The following is a 21,770-nucleotide window of genomic DNA, read 5'->3' on the forward strand; positions in this document are numbered from 1 at the left end:
TTCCTTATAATACAGTTATTTAGCTTTTAGACTTACAAGGCTTTTAGACTTACACTTCAACTGCCACAACAACTTGCCACAAGACAGAGTCATTGCCATAACAAAAGAGCCTGATGCAAGGTGTTAATGTCCCCAGAGAGAGGGGGGCCATGGAATACAATGCATTCTATAACTATAATACGGTCAACGAAGAAAAAAGGAAATGTCGTGCAGCGGAGCGAAAATGGAGAAAAACAAAAACCACCATATGCTGTGATATATACAAAGATGCTTTAACTGCTTATAATAAAACCATCCGCTTAGCAAGGAAAGATTACTTCTCTTAAATCATTACAGAAAATGCTGGAAACTCCAGAATCCTCTTTTCCACTATTAATGTACTACTCAACACTGCCCCTACACCTCCGTCATCAACGGTTAAGTGTGAAGAACTTGCACTATTCTTTAACAACAAAATAACCTTGATCAGGGCCAGCATTACTCATGATGGAAATAAAGTTGATTGCGGCAAACCGTGCAATGTAACCATGAGAAGTTTCACATGCATCACATTAGATGTACTCTGCAAAACTGTCTCAGAATGTAACTCCTCCACCTCAGACATTGACCCTATACCTACAGCTTTCTTCAAACGGGTATTTAATAGTGTTTCAAGCCCTGTGCTAGATATCATAAACACTTCCCTTAGGACTGGTATTTTCCCGGATGCCTTTAAAACAGCAGTTTAAAAAAAAACCTAACTTGGATAGTAATGAAATGGCAAATTATCGTCCAATATCCAACCTACCATTCATTAGTAAAGTACTTGAAAAGATAGTTTCAGTTCAAATAAATTCCTTTCTTGAAGAAAACAACATCTTAGAAGAATTTCAGTCAGGATTCAGAAAATATCATAGCACTGAAACTGCCCTCACCAAAATAATCAGTGACCTCAGACTAAACTCTGACGAGAATAAGATCTCCATCCTTATCCTGTTAGATCTCAGTGCAGCATTTGATACAATCGATCACGATATTCTAAACGATCGTCTTGAAAACCATGTCGGTTTCTCAGACCATGTGCTAGGCTGGTTTAAAACATACATCAGAGGGAGGAAATTCTATGTTAAACTAGGAGATCACATGTCTGATATATACGACAACAACTATGGAGTTGCACAAGGGAGTTGCTTAGGTCCTTTACTCTTCTCCCTTTACATGTTACCGCTGGGTGATATCATCAGAGAACATAATGTAGATTTCCATAGCTATGCGGATGATACACAACTGTACATATCTGCTGAACCAAATGATACAGCGATTAGCTCCATTACAGACTGCTTACTGGCAATAAATAAATGGATGAGTAAGAACTTCCTGAAACTAAACGAGAACAAAACTGAAATTCTAATTATCGGCCCCAAAACTAAAAAAGAAACATTAATAAAGAACCTGGGGGGACTAACCCCTTGGATCAAATCTGAGGTCACTAGTCTTGGGGTTGCCATAGATTCAGAACTGAACTTCAATTCTCATATTAGCAAAGTGACGAAAACATCGTTCTTCCATCTCAGAAATATAGCAAAAGTACGACCATTTATTAATCAGAACGATGCTGAGAAGCTAATTCATGCATTCATATCTAGCCGGTTAGACTACTGTAATGCACTTTTCACAGGTCTCCCTAAGAAAACCACAGAGAGGCTTCAGCTAATCCAAAACTCTGCAGCCCGACTGCTAACTAGAACCAAAAGGAGAGAGCACATTAGTCCAGTCTTAGCCGCTTTACACTGGCTTCCTGTAACATTTAGAATTGACTTTAAGGTCCTTCTCCTTACATACAAAGCTCTAAATGGACAGGGACCTAGCTACATCGCCAACACTCTAATAAATTACACACCAGCAAGAACATTGCGATCATCAGCTGCTGGACTACTAGAGGCTCCCAGAAGCAGTCAAAAGAGGATCGGTAATGCAGCCTTTATCAACTATGCCCCAAAACTATGGAACAAACTACCCCAAAACATCAGGGAAGCCAACTCGCTAGACATCTTTAAAAGACAGCTCAGGCATTTCACTGATAGATATCTGCTACCACCTAGTGGCAAGAGGAAACATCAGGGATATCCTGACACAACTTGTATTTATTCTTACCCTGCCTACTCTTTTACACTGCCTATCAAATTCATGTGTCGGTTATTGCACTTTTTACTTCTTACTGATGACTATTTTTAAACTGAATCATTTTAAACTATTTTTATTATTTGAATTACAGGAGTATTACTGAATAGAGAGCCTATTAGGATGCTAGATCCTAATGTGAAACACTATGATTTGCTTATGGCAGATCAATCAGCATGGATTGTCTGTAAACTTTAATACATGGCAGTTTGGTTTGTTAGAACAGACTGTAATCTTATGCTTATGGCAGATCAATCAGCATGGATTGTCTGTAAACTTTAATACATGGCAGTTTGGTTTGTTAGAACAGACTGTAATCAGGGGAGGAAATTAGGCCACTTTACTCGCCAAATGCGAGTATTTTTTACGTTTGGCGAGTAATTCATGAAGAGCACTCGCCAGTCTGGCGAGTACTAGTAATTACAAAACAAAAAAATCATTCTGCAATCTGCTGATTCGCTCACTGGCACAAGCCGAACTCTGACTCCCCCCTTGATTCCTCCCATTTGCGCCTCAATCCAACCATAACCAATGAACATCATCGTTGTACAGATGCGCTCTAAGCTCCTCCAATGAACACTCATTTTCTAGAAGATGCCGCCCATCTAGGGGAAGTGGACAGATCACTGCTCGCGGACCTACAGACTCCTGCCACCGGCTTGACAACGTAGAAAAACTAGACAAAAACACATCAGTGGATGAAAATAATTGCATGTAGAGTCGTCGCTTTCGGATATCAGTGCGGTCTGACATGGGGGCGAACAACAGCATGCGACGCGTCTCCTTCGAGTCGGATGAGAATGACAAGTCAACCAGCATTAGCCGGCTAGCTACCTAGCATGTAACAAGCTATCATAACGCGCGTTCAACATAGTGGACGACTATACTGAGCGGCTTTGCTTAAATGCAGCCGAGTGACATTTTATTATTACCGGGTTTCCCCCCATATCACCACTCAATCAATCAATCAATCAATCGCCCATATGCCCTTCACAACGGTGATGTTGTCATACTTGGCATTCAGAATACACCTGCTGAACCCCTAGCGTTGTCGATTCGGTTCCAATGTATTGTCATCTTACAGCACAAGTACAGTACAACCAGAATACATTTGGCATACAACCAGAGTGCAAATGTAACAAGTCAAGTTGTTTTATTTAGCTATTACATTACAGTGAAATGCTTGGTTCTTTCACTGCCCAACTCAGTCCAACCTAGACCAGTCCAACCTAGTCCAGTCCAGCCCAGCATCTTTCACTGCCTAGTTCAGCCCAACCCAGTCCAGAATAGTTCCCTCTTTCATGTTAATATGTGATATCCTAATATTTTGAAGAGTAGAGACAGTGTGATTAATACATGTTGTATGCTAATATTGTGAAGAGTAGAGACTGTTATTAATGTTTTATGCTAATAAATATTTTAAAGAGTAGAGACACAGTGTGATTTTTACTATGATTGAAAATCAATTTAGACAAAGACATACAAAGAAGTAATTATCACAATTAGTGATTTTTTTTGGCTGGTAAAAAATCTGTTTGTCTGGTAAATCAGATACTCGCCAGTTGGCTGGTAAGCCAAAAAGTTAGTTTCCTCCCCTGACTGTAATCTTATGTCTATGTCACTTGCTTATGGCAGATCAATCAGCATGGATTGTCTGTAAACTTTAATACATGGCAGTTTGGTTTGTTAGAACAGACTGTAATCTTATGTCTATGTCACTTGCTTATGGCAGATCAATCAGCATGGATTGTCTGTAAACTTTAATACATGGCAGTTTGGTTTGTTAGAACAGACTGTAATCTTATGTCTATGTCACTTGCTTATGGCAGATCAATCAGCATGGATTGTCTGTAAACTTTAATACATGGCAGTTTGGTTTGTTAGAACAGACTGTAATCTTATGTCTATGCATTGTTGTCACTTGCCATATCTTGCTATGCTCGCTCATGCCTGTATTTTTTATGTCCGTTCTATTTTATAATTTTTATTTTATTTTATTTTTATTTTACTATTTTTAAACTGAATCATTTTAAACTATTTTTACTATTTGTGTTACTGAAAACTGTAAGCGGAGAGCCTATTGGTATGCTAGATCCTAATGTGAAACACTGTGATTCTACCTGTCTATCTTTTTATGCTCGCTTATAAGCCTGTATTTTTTACTGTTGTGAAGCACTTTGAACTGCAACCTCTGTATGAAAAGTGCTATACAAATAAAGTTATTATTATTATTATTATTATTCTGGGTAGGGTTGTAGTTGATTAAATCACAGGTGTGAAGCTCTCCACAAGTTCGAAGACCATTCATCTCTGAATGCGTTTACTGATATCACCATGATTTATAGGATGTAGCTTGCAAAATATCCCACCAAAATGTTCAAGTGATGGCTTATTTTTAAGGTATGAATCTGTACTTTCACAATATGTAAAAAAAAAAAAAAAATTGGACCTTACCTCAACAAGTCCCGCGCCCCCATGCCCAGTCACATATCGGCTTATATCGTATCGTTGTCCAAAGAATAGATATCGTATCGTATCGTGATGAAACTGGTGATTCCCACCCCTAGTTTTGGACTATAACGTTGGATTAATAAACGTGATCAATATTTGGAATGGCGATCAGGAATAGGATTAATATTTTTGCAGAACATCTGATGTGAGGTAAGGACTCTATTTTACCAGTATTGGGTTAATCAGATGTTTTTTTCTCAGCCATCGCAGCGTGTCTGTGTGTGTGTATGTGTGTGTGTGTATGACGTTAGCGCTGACCAGGTCATGGATAATAGATTTTTCAGCCCACTTCTCTAGCATGCATAAGTACACATATACTATCGATAATCTAGCGTTTATTTGAAAACCATTCATAAATCAGCCAAAAAATTACAACGTGTTTTGTGTATTCCACTAAAGAGCTATTATCGCGGAATTTCTCTGGAATTACTAGAACTCTCAAACTATACTCGTATTCAAAACGGTATAAAACGGAAATGTACCAATGAAAAAACAATCAGTTTCGTACATGTTGACTGCAAGCAAGTCATTGATAAGCGAGGGGTGTTTTAGACCAGTGGTTCTCAACTGGTCTAGCCTCGGGGGGACCCAACATTTTCCTTAGTCACTAAGTCGCGACCCAAATTTTTTAGCCACTATGATTTATTTCAAATGAATTATTTTTGCAGTAATACACAATCTTTCATGCACTGTTAACACTTTAAGTGCCGAAAACGTGTTTAGCCGCCTTTCCTAGCCATGCTCAAGTTGCCGAGGACGCCCTAACTCGTCTTTAATATCAATATTTCAAAAATCTGTGATCGAAATCATATTTCCCCTCTGCAGCCTTCACACACAGTTCTGAGCTCCTCTCAATCCTCTAGCGGTTCAAGAGCGCCATCTGGTGGCTGATCGGCAGAAGCGCCAAACAGGAAGTCATGTGGATGAAGTGGTGATCACCCATATTACTTCCGGCCACTCTCTATAGCTCCCGCGACTCCATCTTGAAACACTGGATAATAGATTGCTCGCCCTAACTCAATAAACAACGTTATTTGGACGTATATACTATTATACAACCTGGAAATGGACCGGGTATTTCGACATCCCATAATGGAAAACTGTCTACCCCACGCTGATCGCCCAACGGCCCGAGGAGACTGGGGTGAGTTTTAGCGTGTAATATTACCGTGTTCGATACTAACTGATCTGATGAACATATGACCCACATTAGATGAATGGTATAACGCTGCCCACGGAATTATAAACGCCCCCTCGCCCATCCGGTCAACATCAGATGACGTGTAGTAACTTCCAGAAGTACGTTCAGTTGGAATTTTTTATTTCGCGCCGATTGCTATCAAACTGTATTTCATCATCAATATAATGCATTTGGGGCTATAAATCACGTTCTGGAGAAAGCTGCAGAAAGAGATGAAAACATACTTATACCTTAGACCAGCGGTTCTCAACAGGGGTTCCGCGGCACACAGGGGTTCCGCGGAGAGCTGCCAGGGGTTCCGCGAGATGCCTGGCAATGTTCTTTAAAAATATAGAATGACAACAGTCTTATTTTGAAAATCCTATAGCGGGTCTCATTTATGCCCACGCGCAGCTCCAGCTATAATAACTAGGCTCCGAAAGCTAGCAACATTAAGGTCATTATGATACTCTTATTTTGAAAATCTGTGGTGTCGTGACTCATATCCGCTCCAGCACACAGCCAATAGGATGCATCTCCACACAGCAGGCTGAGCAGTGAGCAGTAGCGTCTCTCAGCTCAGCAGTAGTAGCGTCTGGATCTGGAACGCGGACATTGAAACACAGCAAGGATAGTGTTTTTGCGACCCAAAACAAATCCCTGCTGTTTTATTCCGCAACGGGTCAAATGAATATAACATGCTTTGCAATCCTTGCCATTCCTTTATGACCATGTTGTGTTTAAGACCGGAATTAATGTCCCGTTAGCCAGGGTTTCCGTTAGAAAAAATTGTTGCCGGTCTCCGTGACCTGCAAGATTTCAACTACCGGACAAATGAGATTAATTCCGGTCATAGTTTATTGAGCTTTAAAACAATTGATAGGCAGGCTCATGTCATCCTCAAGGCATGTAGATTTATAATATTATTACTTAAAACTAGGCTACTTTTGCGTATACAGTCATTAATATATTCCAAATAAAATAAGTCCCTCGATACTCCGTCTCCGTGCTGCTGCTGACTTGAAATAAAATAGACCGCGTATGTGGCAGTCGGTCCGACACTAAACACTAACAGCAGTCTGTTATAATCACATTTTTATGAGCTAACGAATTCCGTTATATTGGACATTTGTATTAATTATATCAAGCGAAGAACTGAGAAAGCAGAGAGACTGCAACATTATCGTGGTTTGCGTGACTACTCTCTCCACCTCAATGTCACGCGGTCGAAAAGGGCGCTTGTCTATTGGACAGTGGAAATGTGTGTGTGGCTGCGATCCTGTGTGTGCGCGCGCGCGTGTGTGTGTGTCTGTGTGTGTACTGCGGAGCCCAGATCAGCGGAGCCGAGTTTTGACATGGCATTGATCCATTGTTCTATTGAAGCACATTACCTACCACCATCCTCTCGCTAAACAACTTGTAGACCACAGTGTTTTTATGAGTGCCCACAAGTAGCCGTTTTAATAATATAATAAGCCGCGCGCCTCGGTAATAATAATAAGCCGCGTTTTTTCTTCCTTCTTCCCAAGATGCACAGACATAGATAGATAGATAGAGAGAGAGAGAGAGAGAGAGAGAGATAGATAGATAGATAGATAGATAGATAGAGAGATTAGATGCAGTGTGCTTGTTTTGCAGTGAGTGCTGCGAGCAGTGGTAATAATAATCACTTCCTATATTTGGTTCGCGTTTGGTCCGATGAAGCGAACCGAGACCTACGTTTTTAAAGCTCTCGCTGACAACGTCGTTGTCATTATTAGAAGCAACGAGGAAACAAATGTAATGATCGTTTCGTTCATCGCATAGGCTATTTAATTTTAGCCTATTTTAATACAATTCAAATAATCAAATTGTGCTTAGACTCGGGGAATTATTTTCACCGGACATTAAGACCGGAGAAATTAAATATGTCGGACTTCAGGAGATTTTGCCGGACAAATACCGGTAATTACCGGCTAACGGAAACGCTGCCGTTAGCATAAGCTAACAACAAGCTAAAAGCCCTGTTCAGAGCGACAGAGAACAGCAGGGTGGGGACTTAGTTGGAAAGAGGACTGGGAAGGAGGGGGGGGGGGGGGGGGGCATTCTCCCTCTATGTGTGTGCGTTTGAAAAGATGATGAAGTCAGACTACTATATTATATTGATAGTAAATGTACTGAGGGTGGACAGACAGATTATGTTGATATTTAAACATAAAAAATACAATACATAATAAATGTATCCATGATCATCATGCAACATAAAACAATTGCAGGAACGGTTTTGGAGAGGAAGGTGTTTTAGGTTGCGTGTTCCAAAACATTTACTTAAAGTTTAAAGCTCAATATATCAAAACGTGGCACTTTATAGTGAACAGGCACTTTATAGTGAATCCAAATTCTTTTTGGATTACAGAAAATTATCCCTAAAGTGCTATCTGTTGCAGATGCACTGTTTTCCATGAAAATACTTATATTTGGATAAGTTTGACCATTTCTAAAAATCTGAAAATCATTATTTAATAAAACACAGAAAAGGATCACCAAGTTACTCTGGATAAAAAAAACTTTACAGACAACATTGAGACAAAGCTTCCTGACACATCTCCATCCAAACTCTTGGAAGAACTCATTGAAATCTCATCTGATACCACCTGGAGAGCTAGTTTCAGAGTGTGGTGCTGAGTACCAAGTATCTCATGATGCTGCAGTTAAGGTGTTGATACCATTCAGCCCCACATATCTGTGTGAAGCTGGCTTTTCATCCATGACAGCTCTGAAAACAAAATATAGGGCCAAGTTGAGCCTTGATGATGACATGCGTGTTGCCTTGTCAAAGATCTCCCCACGTATTGACCGTATTATTAGCCAGCAGCAGCGGACCTCGCATTGAGCTAGAAATGTCCACTGAGTGAACAAGTGCTTATTTTCTGTATTTATTTATATTTTTTGAGAAATGGTAACTTGGTGATCCTTTTCTGTATTTAAAAAAATACATGATTTTCTGTTTTTGAGAAATTGTCAAACTTATCCAAATATGCTATTTTTATGGAGAACAGTGCAGCTGCAACAGATAGCACTTTAGTGATCCTTTTCTGTATTTAAAAAAAAAAACTTTTGTCATCAGATTCAGACAACGTTATTGATCCCGCGTGGGGCAATTCATATTTGCAGATTCACCAACAAGCAACAAAGACAAACAAACAACAAAACATCTCAACGACAGCACGGCAAATAAAGAGTCATTGTATCATCATTGTAGCAAAAAAGACAGGACCGGGAAAGTCTTTATCGTATGTAGGGGTGCCCTGGAATATTTGATTGAACACAGGGGTGCCTTGGCAGCAGAAAGGTTGAGAACCCCTGCCTTAGACCATATTTTAGTATGAATATGTGAATGAAAAAGTTTAACGTTGCTACACCATGAACAATACATATAAGACCTTGAATGGGCCCTAATAATGGCAATCTAGCAATAGAATTTAAAAAGTTATAGCCCTGCAAAGAAGGGGAACTTCTCCATGTTAAATAGAGCTGGCAACGGATGGTATATCATGAATTTAGCCTTAGGCAATCAAAGTGTTAAAAACATGAAATAAACACAAAAAGTGCAACAAAAGTGCAACTAGGGCTAAAAACCCAATGAAATAAAATAATAATAATAATAATAATAATAATAATAATAAATAATATATGCTTCTTAGCAGACTTCTTAGCTTAACATAACAGACATACAGTAAGTTTGGGGGAACTAATGGGATAACTGGAGTTGCAACAAAAGTGCAACTAGGGATAAAAACACAATGAAATAAAATAATAATAATACATAATATATGCTTCTTAGCACTTCTTAGCTTAACATTCCAGGGAACTAATGGGATAACTGGGGATGTTGTTCGCTCCTGACAAGAGTCTCACAGTCTGGGGTGATGGTAGACAAAGCAACTCTAAAGTCTTGCTCAATGTCCAATCTGTTTCTCTGCTTTGTCTTCAACTGGACCAGAGCTGAGAAGCCACTTTCACAAAGATAGGTAGTGCAAAAAAATATATAAAAAAATAAAAAAAATTGTCGCGACCCACCAGTTGAGAAACACTGTTTTAGACCCAAAGCTAGAGCTGCCGCGGTTACCACATTACCTCGGTATCGCTGTTACATCACGCCCACCGCAGATTAAGCTGAATACACTGCTGTTTTTTATAATAAGAAGAAGAAAGGGTCGGGGGGGGGGGGGGGGGGGGGTAACAGCCGGGCGCTACCACCCCTGCCCGCGACACCGAGTGAACGGCGCACGACCAGAGGGGAGACTTCGAATCCCCCCCGCCTCTCCCCGTGAGGGAGAGGAGAGTTGGGAACCGCGGCTGCACGCGAGGGGCCGGAGCCACACCGCGCTCAGGTTTTATGGTTCTCGTTAAGTCGGGCTCGCCCGGTCTTCCCCGGCCGCGGCTCACCCATCCTTTCAGGGGGGATCCGGACGCGTCTATGCCAAATACAACGCAGTTCGGTTTCCGGGTTCCTCTGATTGGCCACTAAGCCCACGTGACCGCGCGCTAGCACGCCCCCCTTATCGACCGCTGCCGCGCTGTGAAGCGGAAGAGCCAGCGAGGCGACGCGAGGCGGTGGTTTCAGCAGCAGCGGCCGTCTTCTTCCGAGGCGGCTCGTTCTTATTAATCCCTAATGTCATGTATGTTGTGTATGTCATAAATGTCGATATGAATTGAAAATGGGGGACCCTGATGTAAACAAGACGAAAGTCTTTCTCTGGTCTGCATCCCCTTAACAATTGTGTGTATTGCGCCGTACTGTATTGTACCCATTCTGCAATCTGTTAAATAAAGTTTTCATTCATTCATTCATTCATTTCTCCCCCACTACTCCCAAAAGTAACACTAAATAGATAAAGTACAACAACGCCAGACTCAAGAAACTGTGTTCCCTTTGGATGTGTTCTCATAAACAATGTTTGTTTACACTGCACACGACACTCAAGGCTGCATGGGTGTAATCTCTCCTCTATCAAAGAGGTTGCGTTCAGGAGGCGACGTTGTGATGTCCTACGGATCTTCCTCTCTAAAAGCTCCACGCAATACAGCATGTCTTGAATGTTCAGGCAGGAATTCACCGCAAGAAAATGCGTTGCTAATCTTTGTTCAGTAAATCAAATCAAATCAAATGTATTTATAAGGCCCGACAACACACGTTAATGTCCCCATGGGCCGTACATGTCTTCTTTAAACAAGTCAAGAAGAAAACATAACAATAAGTCAAGAACAGAACAAGAACACCATAAGTAGGGATGCCCCGATCACGTTTTTTGCCACAGATACCGATTGTCTATGAGTCATATCGGCCGATACACTGTCGATACCGATCGTTTTTGCTTTTCTTATAGCAGCTGGCAGTATTATACTGTAGGTCTAACACAGGCATTCTCAAAGTCCGGTCTAAATGATCTAATCTAATCTTAGAAATTAAGTAAAGTGAATAGTACTGGTTGTTAAGCATAACAGTATCTAAGTTAATTTACTTCTGACCATTATAGTCAAAGTATTTTCCTATGAACTGAAACTTATAAGATGTTCTCAGTGTTCAGTTACAGCTATGGAGCATGATAGCTAATTAGCCAACAGCTGCAAACACTAATGATGTCAGATGTTATAAGACATTGATATCAGGAGCCATCTGTAGCTACTGCTAGCCGGCTAGATAACGTTAGACAACGCCTCATGTATTAAACTAAAGTGAATAGTTTACTGGGTAATTTTGTTTAAACAGTAACGTTAGCTAGGTAGCTAACGTTAGCTCACGGAGCGATAGCTAGTTAGCCAACGCTAGCCAGCACCTGCGAAAACGAATGCCAAACTGATGATATCAGACGTTGATATCAGGAGCTATCAGTAGCTAGATAACATTAGACAACGCCTCATGTATTAAACTAAAGTGAATAGTTGACTGGGTCATTTTGTTCAAACAGTAATGTTAGCTAGGTAGCTAACGTTAGCTCACGGAGCGATAGCTAGTTAGCCAATGCTAGCCAGCACCTGCGAAAATAAAGCATTATCGGAAATCACCGATCTCATATTTATACTGAATATCGGCCGATACCGATCGCTGGCCGATCGATCGGGGCATCCCTAACCATAAGGTCCAACAAATTTAAAATAAATGCAAATAAATGAAAGAATGCAAGCACTCCCAGACATACCCCACGCGAAGGTAAGGAAAAACTCACTAAAACCTAACAATAGGGAAAAATGCTCCACAGGCAGTGTGGAGGAGAGAAACCTTAGAAGGGCCATTCAAGGGGGATCTCCCTTCTTAGATGTCGGTGATAGTAGTGTTGCAGACTAACAGTTGGTAAGCATGCACTCAAGTGTGTAGTGAAACACAGATGAGTGCATGCGATAGCAACTGAACATTTTGAAAGATTAAAGATAGAGCTGATAGCGATAGCAACAATAGTACAATATGATTGGAAAAATAAGCTACATTTGGAATGAATAAAGTGATTTCTTTTTTTAACTGTCAAGTGTACCAGCATCTTTTTCTCCAGTAGCGCGACTAATATCCATATCAGTTACATCATCCAAGGTATTGTTACTCAATGTTTGTGAGCGTGGTTTGGAGATATTCACAGTAATTGTTAATTCAGTAAAGTAGTCAGATCTACTCTTTATTGAAGGTACTGATATGATATGATTCTACGATTAATACTACAAATGTAATGGTCCGCAATGAGTATAACAATTACACAAAACATTAGCTTTATATCAGCCTTTCTGAAAGAAGAAATGGTTTCTTTATAATTTGAAATAAAAAAATACCATGTTCCTTAGTCCTGTATTATGATCAAACAATTACACAAAAATGCATCCTATATAGACTCATATGCCAAAACATTCAGAAATACCCAAATGATGCGAGTTTGTTTTTTTATGACATGCACAACTACAAGCTTTTAAGAACACTGACATAACCGCTGAATATCACTGAAATCCAAGTTAATGTATATCTTAGAAGTTCTTTGTTTCATCGTACAAACAGCCAAAGCTGTCATGTATGTTGTGTATGTCATAAATGTCGATATGAATTGAAAATGGGGGACCCTGATGTAAACAAGACAAACGTCTTTCTCTGGTCTGCATCCCCTTAACAATTGTGTGTATTGTGCCAAAGGGAACACAGTTTCTTGAGTCTGGCGTTGTTGTACTTTATCTATTTAGTGTTACTTTTGGGAGTAGTGGGGGAGAAATGAATGAATGAACCTCGGAAGAAGACGGCCGCTGCTGCTGAAACCACCGCCGCCTCGCGTCGCCTCGCTGGCTCTTCCGCTTCACAGCGCGGCAGCGGGCAATAAGGGGGGCGTGCTAGCGCGCGGTCACGTGGGCTTAGTGGCCAATCAGAGGAACCCGGAAACCGAACTGCGTTGTATTTGGCATAGACGCGATCCAGACACCGGTCGGGACAGAGCCCTGGGGACTACAGGTATTCACTCTTGGTCGACGGGAAGGGGAGAGAGGCGCGCGCCTCAGCTCCTCAACAGACCCGTCCACCGTCTACCTCGAGTGAGCCTCACGTTGTACCTCACTGCAAGCGTCAATAAACAGTGTTCACTGTTCAGTAGCCTATGTTGTCTGTGTTTCACTTTCAATAACGAATGCATGCTTGCCGAATCCCAAACAATATTCATGCTGCAAAGTCATCCTCTAAAGATAGACATTTAGACTAGAGGCAGGCTATATGCTATAAAGAATAGACTACCGGTTACCGCGGCGGTTTGAATAGCTTCGCAAATTTGTGCGGTAAGGAAAAAATCAATACCGCGGCAGCCCTGACCCATAGCCATAATTTAAGATATAGTTTAAGCCTTCGCAAATTTCCCCGACCTCCCATTGACTTCCTTACTGGCACTCTAGCCCATATGGTCAAAGGGGCGTGGCACTCAATGTGTTAATGTTAGGAAGGTTTTGCTGACATAGAACAAAAAATGGCACTGGAAATGACCTGGCGCAAGGAATTGTGGGATTGAAATGATCCTGTCACTACCATCTGATGCATACTTCAAATGTATGTGTTTTGGCATGCATGCAAATCTCTGTCGCATACATCATTTACATACCAACAGATCACATACTTATATAAATAAAACTGACTTGACTTGAACATTGCATACAGTATAGTACAGCATGTAGCAATCATACAATATAGTACAGCATGTAGCAATCATACAATATAGTACAGCATGTAGCAATCATACAATAGTATTAGTAGTAGTACAGCATGTAGCAATCATACAATATAGTACAGCATGTAGCAATAATACAATATAGTACAGCATGTACGTAGGGCTGGGCGATATAACGATAAATATCGCGATATATTTTAATAATCGACATCGAATATCGAAATTAAAAGAAAAATCGTTTTTTTTTGTGTGTGACCTGCAACAGGGCAGTTTTAAAACCAGAGACAGTGGACAGACTTGTCTTTCTTGCCTGCAACTTAAAGTAATGGCTTTGCTTGTCCAAATGACAATACTGACCAAATTGAGATTTATTTTTCTCTTGTCCATTTATTTTGTTTGCTTTCTAATTTAAAATACAGTTTGAAACCGTCTGTACACAGTAGGCTATGTGTGCTAGCAGAACTAGACTCCAGTCACGAGTCACGGTGCACATGTGCGGTGGTTTGTCCACCAAAAAAGCACCAAAAGATAGAAAATAAACTAGCAGAGCCAGAACTGTTCAACTCCCCTGGAGCCACAGCCAGCAGAGAAGCCGGTTTACTTTAGCTTTTAAACCAGCTGCAGCCTGAGAACTGTTGTGTGAGGGGATGTAACACTAAAGATGGCGGCAACAACAAAGAATTGCTGCAAAATAAACATACATCTGTTGTTAAAAAAAAAGAAAAAAAAGTAATTTTTTTTTATACTTATAACAATTTCGATAATTATCGATATCGAGAAATATGATATCATCATCATATCGTTATCGCGATATGATTTTTTCCCATATCGCCCAGCCCTACATGTACGTAGCAATCATACAATATAGTACAGCATGTAAAATGGAGGAAGCAGAGAGAAAGAGAGAGACTCACACACTTTTCTAAGGAGTTACCAATGGTAAACAAAGCAAAACATTTTAAATCTAAAAAAGTAAGCAATGCTCAGGAAAATGGTCAGGGGTAATAAATATGTATGCCGATTAGTAATGTGAAATATGTGTGCTGATAGTAATGTGACATGCGTGCCGATTAGTGACCTAAAATATGTGTGCTGATTAGTAACGTGAAATATGTGTGCCGATTAGTCATGTGAAATATGTGTGCTGATTAGTAATGTGACATGTGTGCTGCTGACTAGTCACGTGAAATATGTGTGCTGATTAGTAACGTGAAATATGTGTGCCGATTAGTCATGTGAAATACGTGTGCCGATTAGCGATTAGTCATGTGAAATACGTGTGCCGATAGTAGACGGTAGGGCTGTATCGAATGTAATTTTTTTTTACATTTGAAGCTTCTATTGAAGTATTCGAACGAAGCTTCGAATGTGTGTAAAAAATTTGTATATATAAAATTTCATACATTTTTTTTATATAATTTTTATTTTTTATATTTTTGTATCCACTTTTTCTCCTTATTTTTCTCCCATCCCAATTTCGTATTGCCAATTCTCCCCTCCTCTGTCTTGAACGTTGCTAGACTATGCCTCCCACTGGTCGGCTGTAGTGAGGATAGAAGCCTTGCATCACGTGTCCCCTCCGGTACACGAGGAGGCAGCCTGTCGCATCTTTTCACCAGACAGTGCTGCCCCCGACTTCCACCTGCTACCTCTATCAATTGAGATAGTATGACGACTGGCCCAAGCCGCAGGCAATGCTGACACCGGGATTCGAGACCGGAGTCTCTTGCATTGGTGACGAGCGCAATCTCCGCTACGCCAGCCAGCCGCCATCATTTTTTTAAACTAAATCCTCAGTTTGAATAAAGTGATTAATCTGATAATTTTTTTTTTTTTATTAAATCAACTTTCTTGGGCTACTAACATTGGTCCTTTCACATTGAAAAAGAACAAATGCTGGGATCGTATGTTGAATGGGTGCCAGTGATGTTGACTGACTGACGGGGCTCGTCAAGAAGGGGGACGGGGGGGGAATCAAGAGTAGGGCCCATTCAGAATGAGGCTGAGGCGGTTTCGCTCGAGTGAGTGGGAGGCCCGACAGGGGCACGCGGAGTACTTTGGACCAGACTGGGAAACAGAGACAGAGACTGCAGACACAAACGGGGAGGAGGGGCGGACAAGTTTCTACATTGTTTTTGGCATATATGTTGGTTTTCTAAGTGAGTTTCGTGACCATAAGGACCATTTATTACATCTTTTATTTCAAACATTTAACCTTAAACTTGAAATACAGACGTTTTTTTTTTTGCATTTAGAAATCACACGGCATATAAAATCATAACAATAAGACAACAAGATGAGGCAAAAAGCAAGGATAACTAATCAATTAAAACACGTACATCTTGATTGACAAGGTTTGGAGATCAAGGTTTTAAACTCTGCAACAGAGGGGAGAATCTCAAGCTTTAAGGACTGTTGGAGTTCATTCCATGAGATAGAGGAGCATCATAGCAAAATGCAGATTTACCCTGTTCAGAGCAAACTCAGGGGACCTTAACACTTTGATTGCCCAAACCGAGTTTTCTCGGGATTACCCCCCGCGGGTTGAATGCCCATCACAAGAATATTCGTTTTTTCTCTCTTTTTTTTAATTAGCAATCAGAATTCATATTTCATCAACCGTGTCTACCGTTGGAAATTCAGCCACCCCAGGCGCTCAGATGTGAAAAAAGCGCCCCCTATCATCTCCCAGATGGTAATTCACCCTTTTGGATTGAACTCAATGAAAATGAATGAGAAAAAAAAAACCGAACTCCACATTTTACTTCTCACTCATGCAACCGGCGACGATCAGCTTCACTCTGGAGCCTCAGAGCAGCGGGGATTATGTGTTTTTACAGTATATGCGGTGGATCAATAAAAGGATTGATTTTTTCGAATGACGATCAGGAATTGGAATAATCCATTTGGATACCATCTGATCTCAGGTAAGGAATCTATGTTACCAGTCTTAGGATAATCAGACACGTTTTCACAGGGAGATATAAGCTTTTATGTGATTATGTGATATGGTTTGACTGTGCGTGCGGTCAGGAACTAGGAGAATCGATTTTCAGCTCGCGGCACGAGCGTGCATGTGTACACATATACTATCGATAATCTAGCGTTTATTTGAAAACTATTCATAAATAGTAGGGGTGGGAATCACCAGTTTCATCATGATACGATACGATATCGATTCTTTGGACAACGATACGATATTTGCCGATATCACAAAGTCTCTCACGATACAATACGATACGATTAGATTCAGGTGCCTGGGATCGATATGAGATGATATCATATTTAACACAATCAGTTATGAGACTCGCCACAGGATTTTCAAAATAAGAGTATCGATATGAATCGATCTTATTACATCGCATCGATCCGATTCGATCGTTGATAATTACATCGATGTATCGATCTGGATCGATGTATCGTCCCACCCCTAATAAATAGGCCGAAAAATTACAACGTTCTAGAATATTCCAGTAGGGCGATTATCATGGAATGTCTTCTTTTTTCCGTGAAAACTAGTGCTTTTCAAAATTCTATAAAACGGAAATGAACCGATAAAAAAACAATCTGCTACGACAATGTTGACTGGAAAATGAGTCTTTGATAAGCGACGGGCAGATTAGACACATAGCCATAATTTAAAACATAGATTAGGCGATATTAACGTTAACATTGAAGTGGTGCTGGGCATTCAAGGGGGTAAAAAGGAATTAAGCTTGGGCTCTGAAAGTGTTAAGGACCAGCCAGTCACTAGAACGGGTTCCATAGGTTCCAAAATTCCACTCCAATAATGATGTGATGAGGAGGTAGCTCACCAATAAGGGCCTTCAAAATGAACGTCAGAGAGGGCCAACTGACCTTCTCATGAAGGACGCAGTGAAAATTCATGTAAAACCCAATGTATAACTTAAAACACACATGGGTGACGATATGAAAATGAGGTTGTTACAAGCGATTAGGGCTGTCTTAAATACTTTGAAGCTTCGTTCAATGGGAACGGGATTCGAACGGGAAAATAAAATTTGAACATTAAAAATAATTGTTTTCCTCCCCCCCTCCCACCTGCAAAATCTTGCGCCTCCAATGCAACAAATGTCATATGCCTCATTAACTCTGCCTCTCTTTGTTAACTACAACAAGCTTGTGGAGATTCCTCATTAACTCCTCCTCTCTGTGTTGAATACAACAAGGACATGTGCAGCAGACATGTCTAAGAAGTCCTCAACACCCAAAAAGCAGAGTGCCAGATATGCCACAAGAAATTGACATATCAACGCTACAACAAGTTTGTCAAATCACTTGAAAAACGTAAGTATCGTTGTACACGACACCACACAAGTTACAACACATTAATAAGGCTTAAAAAGGTTTAAACTTTACAGCACTGACAATTCTCTATAGTATTTTTTGTTTTACCGGTGTCCGCAGCAGTGTCCCGAACTCCCGACCCATATAAAAAAATTCTTAATAAAACGTGCTTAAGTCGAATTCTGCCTTTGTCTCTATTAACTACATATAAATATTTATATAATTGTTTGCTTTATAGATGAAGGTTGCAACATAATTATGTAATGTCGTTGGCTGTATAACGGAGAGCAGCCGCCCAGGCAGTGCAGCTCCCGACTCATTAATTTAATTAATTAATCCACATTTAAAAACAACAAAGTTGACCAAAGTGCTGTACAAGTCCCACAACATATACAAAATTAAAAAAAGTTATTATTATTATTGTCGAAGCTTTGAATTAAAATCGAATCTTGGGCCCAGAAGCTTCGACGGCCAAAAAATGCTTTGAAGGTCAGCCCTACAAGCGATAGTTACGGATGAGGTACTATGATGCTTTCGTTGGCAGGATTCACACAACAACAAATTAACCATCTTCAAGGCGGTATAAATAACGAGGAGAACAAGTCATCCACTTCAGAAAGACCCCACTCGTCGAGGGTTCCTTCTCACCATAGTAATCAGTGGCGCAACAAGTAGCCGCAGGCATTTCCTGAATACATACCCTCCAAACTGCATGGTACGTCATGCTGACTGGGGTGGCAAACATTCTGGGACATTTTCCACGAGAAGTTACGCTCTGGGATTTAGATTTTCTTTTTTTAAATCATCTTTTTTCCTCCTTTTTCCGTTTTTCTCCCCTCCCAATGTTAGTCGTTATGCCAATTCCCAATCCCCTTCCTGGTTGTTGTGCACTCTACCCCCTACCGTGGGTCCGGGAGGGCGGAGACTATGACATGCTTCCTCCGACACATGTGTACCCAGCCCACCGCTTCTTTTCACCTGGCAGCGCGGACTCTCACTGAGAGAGTGTAACGTGTGGAAGGTCACACTACCTCTTAGATCCTTCCCTCGCTGTGCAGGCGCCCCGACCGAACTGTAGGAGTCGCTGTCCACAACGACCCAGACCCACCCACCGGCTTCCCTCCCGCTGACTCTGCCAATCGAGCCAATATGACGGCCGGCCAAGCCGGAAGCAACACTGACAGCTGGATTCGATACCAGTGTCTCTTGCGTTGGTGACGAGCGCCTTGTCCGCTGCGCCACCCAGCCGCCCTGGGAATTTAGATTTCGTCCTATTACAAATTTAAAAAAAGTCATCCTCGTTTCTTCAGAGTGAAGCAACAGGCCAAGCTAATGAAATATAATAAGGACATGCAGCGGCAGAGATGCAGAGCATTCTCGTATATCAGTGGATTGAACTGATCTCACAAACGTCTGTGAACCACCACTAGGCACAGACATGACGACAACAACCTTGAGTCTTCCTTCTTCTCTGGTTTCTGGATTTATGAGAGAGTAGCTCTCATGTTCACAAACACTGATGGAACCTTCCTAGACCATGGAAATAACGTATTTTAATTCTTAAAGGAACACACCAACATTTGGGGAAATTAGCTTACAGTCCAGAGAAAGACAAGAAGATAGATACCAGCAGTTTCCTCTCCATGCGTTCAGTAGAAAGCTATCTGGCTGCACGTTAGCCTAGCTTAGCACAATGAATGGAAGCGGACATGGCCGGTTAGCCTAGGCATTGTCCAACTAACACCTCTCCCAAAGGCTAACCGGCCATGTAGCCAGATAGCTTTCTACTGAACGCAGAGGAAACCGATATCTTTCTTCTCGTCGCTCTCTGGAGAAGACGGTAAGCTAATTTCCCAAAATGTTGGCGTGTTCCTTTAATTTCCGGTGGCGATCCCCTCTAGAAACGGGGACATCTTAGTATGTTCGTTGTATTGTATAACATGTGAAGTGAAAGCTAAAAGAGCCTACCTCTGCAAAAAACTACCTGGTCTTGGAAAGGTCCCAAACCTCTTCCTGGATTCCACAGCAGGAATGCGGGGCACTTAAAGTGACAAAGATGGTATTCATGGCTGCAGGAGGCGCAGGAGGAGCTGTGCTATGCTGCCCGGGTCCTCCTGACCCAGTGTACTGTAAGTGTGCCTGATTCGCTGAAGGGTGTGAGTCACACAACAGAAACATCTGCCCACTAGAGCAGCGAGGCCATGTGGTCAACACACACCTACTGTTCTGACGGCAAGCACACACCTACTGTTCTGACAGCAAGCACACACCTACTATTCTGAAGCACACACCTACTGTTCTGACGGCAAGCACACACCTACTGTTCTGACGGCAAGCACACACCTACTGTTCACCTACTGTTCTGACGGCAAGCACACACCTACTGTTCTGACGGCAAGCACACACCTACTGTTCTGACGGCAAGCACACACCTACTGTTCTGACGGCAAGCACACACATACTGTTCTGACGGCAAGCACACACCTACTGTTCTGACGGCAAGCACACACCTACTGTTCTGACAGCAAGCACACACCTACTGTTCTGACGGCAAGCACACACCTACTGTTCTGACAGCAAGCACACACCTACTGTTCTGACGGCAAGCACACACATACTGTTCTGACGGCAAGCACACACCTACTGTTCTGACGGCAAGCACACACCTACTGTTCTGACGGCAAGCACACACCTACTGTTCTGACGGCAAGCACACACCTACTGTTCTGACGGCAAGCACACACCTACTGTTCTGACGGCAAGCACACACCTACTGTTCTGACGGCAAGCACACACATACTGCTGTTCTGACGGCAAGCACACACCTACTGTTCTGAAGCACACACCTACTGTTCTGACAGTAAGCTAATTTAATGTAATTTTTGGCCAATTTTGACAGCCCTAGACCATATGAACCATGATAACATAGTCCAGGTTATGGCTGTATGAACCATGATGACATACAATAACATACGTCCAGGTTATGGCTGTATGAACCATGATAATACAATAACATAGTCCGGGTTGTGCTTTACAGTGATGGTGTCACTGCTAATCTCTGTGACCACAGCACAGCAGCAGAGCAAGTCTCATGGTGTAGCATTCACTCTCATATCCACTCAAATATTTAAAGGGGCAAGTTCCACCACAAAAACAATGTTGATTTATTATTCACATAAGCGCACACATATCCCAAAACTGTAAACAGTTTTGCACACACATATAATTTAGTTTGACAGTTATTGAGAGTTAAGACGTTTCAATATGTCCGGTGTCATGTCATTGGAGGACACTGACTCCTTATGTGTTCATTCAGCTCAATGAAATTATGTCGATGAAGAAATTGTAGTAGGATAGGGAATAGGGATTACAAAAGGGACTTCACTGAGCTTCAATTGACACAATACAAGGACTCAGTGTCTTCCGATGACATCACATAATCAAACTCC

General features: G+C 41.4%; 1 protein-coding gene across 2 annotated transcripts in view; it reads right to left on the minus strand.

Moving 5' to 3' along the window:
* The window catches only part of LOC311232432 (inactive tyrosine-protein kinase 7-like), a 194,118-nt gene that overhangs the window by 86,405 nt on the left and 85,943 nt on the right, over window positions 1-21,770 (minus strand). Inside the window, exon 1 of one of the 2 annotated variants that reach the window (XM_084319228.1) lies at window positions 19,022-19,135. The exons of the other annotated variant lie outside the window; for it this stretch is intronic. Coding sequence (XP_084175354.1) covers window positions 19,022-19,076 — 55 coding nt within the window. The 5' untranslated portion in view covers window positions 19,077-19,135. Of the gene's footprint in view, window positions 1-19,021; window positions 19,136-21,770 lie in introns of those variants that run through there. 2 annotated transcript variants of the gene reach the window in all.

This window comes from Notolepis coatsorum, assembly GCF_963971535.1.
Source record: "Notolepis coatsorum genome assembly, chromosome: 7".
NCBI lineage: Eukaryota > Metazoa > Chordata > Actinopteri > Aulopiformes > Paralepididae > Notolepis > Notolepis coatsorum.